This window comes from Monoraphidium neglectum, assembly GCF_000611645.1.
Source record: "Monoraphidium neglectum strain SAG 48.87 unplaced genomic scaffold scaffold00290, whole genome shotgun sequence".
Lineage (NCBI taxonomy): Eukaryota > Viridiplantae > Chlorophyta > Chlorophyceae > Sphaeropleales > Selenastraceae > Monoraphidium > Monoraphidium neglectum.
Genome location: NW_014013338.1, coordinates 25,463 through 31,571, shown reverse-complemented (window position 1 = coordinate 31,571; position 6,109 = coordinate 25,463). Strand labels below are relative to the sequence as shown.

Here is a 6,109-nt window from a genome sequence, read left to right as displayed (position 1 = left end):
CGCGGCCGCCGCGGAGCCGGCCGCCCAGGAGGACGCCGGCCGCGAGGTCCTGTACATGGATGACCTCGGCCACGTGCACCTGGGGGTGCGCCCTGGGGACGACAAGGAAATCTTCAGCGCCGCGAGGCAGATGCAGGTGCGACGGGGCACCCTGCCGCAGCCCGCGCGTCCGCTCCAGCGGTGACAGGACGGGGCGCGCGCACAAGCGAGAGGGCATGTGTGGATTTGAAGTGGAGCGCTAGAAAGCGCCAGTGCCAGGGGCGGGCATCGTTTTCACCCGAAGGATGCTTTGCTACCTCCGCTTTCTGAGGGTGCGTCCTACAGGCAAAGCCTAATCAACAGCTGACAAAATGAGCTTGCGCATGCTTCAAAGTATCGCTCCGCCCGCCCTTCGCTGAAAAACCCTCGCAGGCCGAGGAGCAGCAGGCTGCCGCGCGCTCCCTGGAGCGCCGCGTGCCCGAGATGGTGGCGCAGCGCCGCGCTGCGGCCGCCGCATACAGGCGTGCGCCCGCCGCCCAGCGCCCCTACGCCCGCCGCGCGGCCAAGCTCAAGGCCACCCACGCCTTCTTCCAGCCAAGGCGCAGGAACTGAAGACGCCGAGACGGTGCGCTCGGGTAGGTGTCGCGGCGGCGGCGTGCACCCACTGCACCGACGGCGCGGCTGTGCGGCTGGCCTGATAGGGCACGTGCAAGCCTGGGCGGATTTTGTGTGTTTGAGTGGTAGGCCTCCCTTGCTGGGGGTTACCTTCTGAAGATGCCGCATGTGCCGCATTTGTGTCATTCCTGGCGCGCACGTGCCTCTTTGCCCAACCACCTGCATTGCACGGGCCGAGTTGAGCAAACTCTTGCTTTGCCACCCACAGCACAACGCCTGAGTCCTACGTGCGCGTGCTGGGCCGGCTGCTGCAGGTAGAAGTTTCTCAAAAATATTGGCCCAAGATGGTAGGATCGCTCTCCTGCCCCGTGTCCCCTCTATACTTGCCAGAAATCCCTCCAGTGTCGACCGATGGTGCATTGGCCGCCCCACCACGCGTTGCAGTGGCTTCCAAGCAGTCCAGTTGCGCATCCTGGCTTGGTGCTTGGACCTGTGCTTGTCTTGCTGTGTTGCCTTTGCACGTGCATGAAAAAGGTTGGCTGTGATATAAGGCTTGCGTGGCTACACACATTCATGGGCAGCAGGGCTGGGGCGCTTTGAGGGCTGGTGTGTGCAAGCTGGCAGGCGTACGATCGCCACTGTACAGCAATCATGTCGATGTTCTGGGCAGCTCAAGCAGGGAGCAAAGAACACAGCAATGAGATATACCAGGACAGCGGGATATAAAAATACGGCATGGGAAGGCACGCTTGAATGCGTCGCAAGTGCCTGCAGTTGGAGTTGTGAAGTTGATGATGTCATCACGACCCTTCGCCGCAGCGACTGTCTGATCATTTGCACGTTGAGGGCCCGGATACACCAGCTCGATTTCCGTCGATCAGCAGTCGTTTTAATCAGGAAGGCAGCGTGCATCACTGGCACATCAGATTCAAAGGTGTGGTTCGTGACCGCGAGCAGTTCGACATGGAGAGCAAGGGCGAGCACCCCGTTCTGTCACCAGGAGTGGTGAGGCACGCCTAGGGCATCCACGCAACCAGGTCCACTCGTGCAACCCCTATAAGTCCATGTGCGCCAGCACAGGCACTCGCCGCCCCGCCTCCCAGACCCGCCCTGCCCGCCCCCCGCCCCTGCCACACGCGCTGCAGGACGCGCAGCAGGGTGATCGCGGCACCGCGTCACTGGCCGAGGCCATGAGGGTCGACCGGCCAGTGGAGGACGACCGGTCGCACACCAAGGCAAGCGACCCGCCGACAGCCTTGCCCCAGGGCCGCGACACCGGCGGCGCCGCTGCCACCGCACAGGGCCAGCCATAGGGGCTCGGGCCAGCCATAGGGGCGTGCGGGATGTGGTTCTTCGTTGTAACTATATAGCTCCGGAACGGCTTGTTGTGGCGCCGGGCAGCAGAGCGCTGCAATTTCAGGTTGGGAAGCACTGGCTCGCAGCTGCACAAATGCACAACGAAGTCTGGCCAAAACGCTCCAGGCAAGCCGGCCGGCAGGAGGCAATGAGCGGTCTGCACATTCAGCACTCAACCGACAAGCACCTGGCGCCGCCCCAGGCAGCTGACAGTGTGCTTTGTGTAATTTCACCCCTTGTGTACATTTATTTGCACGCAACCACAGGCAAGCAGCAGCCAATGCGGAGAGGACCTATGGACGTCACTGTTTCCCTAAATCTGCGTATCAAATCACTTGATCAGGGGCCACAATACACCAGCAGCCCCCGAAGGAAAGTAAGCTACCCAATAACACATCCAAGCACAATTTTATGCTGATTTGATGGAGGTGGCAGCAAGAACAACTGCAAGCACGCTGCGCAAACCGATTGGAAGCACTTGAAGACACAGGTTGACAAGACAGGAGGGTGCCTGAGCGCCCAACGGGCAAGGCCATGTGTCGCTGGGAAAGGGGTCAACTTCCAATCAGCTCATCACAGCATGTACAGCAACGGCCCCGGGCAATGCATGAAAACGGCACGACTGAGCGTGCTCTTCGCCTACCCGTGGTCTCCAGCAGCATGTGCTACAGCCGCCTTTAAGCAGAGCTGCCGTGACTTTTGTGGATTAAGATAGGCATTACGGCTCTGGATTTTCAGGTTTGTGTTTTGAAGTAAAACGCCAGCACCTGCTTGCGGCCTGGTGCAAGCTCTACGCCGTCTTCAGACCCTGCTGTTCATGACTTGATGAGCAATGCCCAGGGCGGTTGGGCACAACAAGCGACCATTTGCAAGGATTTTGTTTGCTACACACAAGGGCGAGTGGATTGAGCAAGCAAACAGGCAATTTCATAGATCCATACTTCAAAAGGCGTGGAATTCAGCGAGCGTCATGCAAATGATGACGTGGACAGATGTGATACGTGTGATGTGGATTTGTGTGGGTGTGAAATTGGGAGTGAAAACGATACTCAAACGGAGAGGGTGAGGCGTTGACGAGAAGCAGAGCGGAAAACCAGCAAGAAGATTTGCAACAACTGGTCACCAAAGCAGGAACTGTTGAGTTGGCAAGCCTGCACGCAACCATTACATGTGGGTACACAGAGGCAATGACCATTGTCACAATTAACCCTGCGTGAAAGGGCCACAACCTATCCGCCGACTCATCAGTGAAGGCAGGAAACTGAGCGTCTCAGCGGGAAGGCAGGCGTGATGAAGCAGCTGAAATCCACAGGGGCGCTTTTGGGCACACACCTTACAAAAGCTGCGCAAACTAGCCACGGCTCAGTGGCCGTTTGTACTCGCCACTGGCCGGAGAACACGTGGGGGAATATTCGGACAACCCCAGCACGCCCGCCTTGGCGCAAAAGACGGCCCGGGACACCTGCGGGTACGGCACCTCCCCGCACCGCGCAACCCACGCCGCTGCTTTCACGTTTTGGCACACAATGGTCGTGCCCCCGCCGCCGCACGCGCCCTCCGCCGTGCACTCCGCCGCCCATTCAAACCTGCAATTGAAGTCGGGCTCGTAGTCTGACGCTTTCAAGCGCAGTGTGCCGCTGTCAAGGGAGAACACAGCTTGAGTGTTAAGCTTTGTGCCCTGTCCCAGAAATGAGCCCGTCACATCACAGCTGACGACGCCCGCCCACGCGCCAAGGTAGGGGGGCCCGGTTTGCGCGGGTGGCAGTGTGGTCACAGACGGTTTCTCAAGCGGCACCGGCCGCGGCAGGTCAAGCGGCTTGGGCGGCGCTGGTAGTTGGCCGGATCGTTGCGTTCGGTCCAGGATGGACTGTTTGATGCTGCAGACCAAAACAGTCTTGCCATCCAGGAGCTGGTCTGGCTCTGGGGAGAGAGCGCGCGCGTGCGTGTGTGTGTGTGTGTGTGCATGGGTGAGTGTTGAGAAGGAGCATAGAGAGCGCAATTTTGTTTCTAGGATTAGACCGCAGCAGGCAGGGCGAGTTGGGGTGTGCGCCTGGAAAGTAAGACGAGGCGCACGGCGGGGCTGCCTGCATCAAGCCAGCCAGCCAGCTTGGCAACACATTACGCCCGTCCCGATACGCAATCTATTGCGGTGCACGCAGGCAGGCCCAGACCTGAGATTTGCGCAAGGCTTTCGAGCAGGATGTCACGCGGCGTCACTTCCAGAGTCGTCGCCAGAGTTGCCACCCAGGTGTTGGGCGGCGGCTGCACCAACCAGCAGCCTGCGTGGGTGCGTCGCGCATCAAACAAGCCGCGGGCTCGCGTTGCTGCAGATGCTTGGCCGAACACCGCAGTGCGCCAGCAGCCGAGTGCGGCGCTGCGATCTGAAATACTTGCACATAATGAGGAGGCATACCTTTCTTGTTGGGCGATGGCGCCAGAGTGTAGGGCAGCATTGGCGGATTGGCCGGATAAAAATAAAGGCCGTACCTGCGGGATTCAGGCATGTTGAGTGACTAGGCAGCCCGGGGGCGCCCCGCCTCACAAACAGGACGACCCAGGGAAGCCACCAGAACCCTCGTTGCAAGGCGAGGCCTCAACACCTGTGTTGAGGCAGCCCAAAGCGGCAAGTGGTATGCGGCAGCGGCAAGACGCAGAGGCGGTCACGTCGGGGTGGGGGCTCTGCGAACTTCATCAGGCGAGCGCTCACGTGTCTCCTGGCGCGCCGATGGCGGTGAGCGTAGCCTTGTAAGACACCCAGCCGTATCCCTCCATGGCCCAGCCTAGAAAAGAAAAGGTGTTGCGTAGCCGGACGGGTGAGCAACATGACGGGTTGGCAGGGCACGTCGGGCCAGGACGTCCAGTGCAAGCGAGGGGCGTTCTGCAGTGCCATTTGAGGTGCATTAGTTAATGAGCTCAGTCCTACCAGCCTGCCTACCTGGACCCCAAGAATTGCGAATTAACCAGCGCTCTGTGCCAGAGGTTTGGGCGGTGGCAGGGGAGTCGCTTGGAATGCGAGGGACAGAAGATCACTCCAGATACAAAGTGCCGCTGGCTGGCAATTGCTGCCACAAGCAGCATTACTGGTGAAGCCACGAGGCAGCAAGCCGCACCTTGCACATTGTCGTACCCTGCACCAAGCACATGATGGGGGAAAAGCAGGTGGAAAGAAAATCTAGAATGAATGGTCATCAGGACTGGATCAACAGGTTCTCTTGGCATTCCTACACACAGCGCATGTGCATGGCACGCAAGCATGGTGCGCCCACAAGCAGCCCTGTATGTTGCAATGGCCGAACATGAGTGCCCCTGGACACATCGGTCGCCGCACCAACGAGCAGCACAGCGTGGCGATCCGTCAGGGCTGAAGTTTTGTCAGGCCCCATGTAGACCCCGGAAGGGTTGGCTTGGAAGAAGGGCCTGAAGTCTGAGTAAACGTCCAGGCGCGTCATGACAGCGCCCCTGCGAAGCGGGTGACACCGGGATCCCACCAGTGTAAGGGGGCTGTAGGAAGGCTCACAGCCTGGCATGTAAGCGCGTGCTTGCCTGCTCAAAGCGGGCGGGGCGACCCTGCCTGCGTACATCAGGGCGTGTGCAGCGCATGCATCACCGAACCAAGGTTGGACGGGCAGCTGCCCCACCAGGTCTGTATGTGTCTCTGGATCTCCCACGGTGTCAACAGCTGAATGAACCTGGTGTAGCGGTTGGTCAGGTTTAGGGAGCAGTGAGCGGGCCCAAGCAGGCCGGGAACACGGCCGTAAGTCGGCAGGCGGCGCCCACCTTCGGCCAACACAGGTGGCCTGCACATCAACAATACACAGGGGCTAGGCAATACTCTGTACAAAATCACAAGAGCTGCCATGGCTGGATCAAATCGCGATGCGAACAAGCTTTGCAACACGCAGCTGGGCCGCACTTGAAGGAGCCCTTGGCAAGATCTGGATCCAGATCTTGGCATTTGTAGGAGCACAAGCTGTCCTGGGGCGCCGACTCAGCATCGTATGGGAGGCACTTTTCCACAACAACACCCTTCACACTCCGCCCTTGGCCTTTCATAGCCTGACATGAATGCATGGCAGAGGAAGGATTCAGGGCGTGTGAGTTGTGAGGGGCAAGGCAGACAGACTGGCAGACGACACAAGGCACTTGTGGCTTTCAGCTA

General features: G+C 59.7%; 2 protein-coding genes across 2 annotated transcripts; both read left to right on the top strand.

The window, feature by feature from the left end:
- Positions 1–284: 284 nt before the first annotated feature.
- Positions 285–591, top strand: MNEG_2541 (hypothetical protein; the record flags this gene model as incomplete). The annotated part of the gene is made up of 2 exons (XM_014048985.1): positions 285–311; positions 412–591. The coding sequence occupies 2 exons, from the start codon at positions 285–287 to the stop codon at positions 589–591; spliced, it is 207 nt and encodes a 68-aa protein (XP_013904439.1).
- A 966-nt stretch (positions 592–1,557) lies between these two features.
- MNEG_2540 (hypothetical protein) lies at positions 1,558–1,907 on the top strand (the record flags this gene model as incomplete). The annotated part of the gene is made up of 2 exons (XM_014048984.1): positions 1,558–1,599; positions 1,740–1,907. 2 exons carry the CDS (start codon positions 1,558–1,560, stop codon positions 1,905–1,907), a joined length of 210 nt encoding a protein of 69 aa, XP_013904438.1.
- Positions 1,908–6,109: the final 4,202 nt, after the last annotated feature.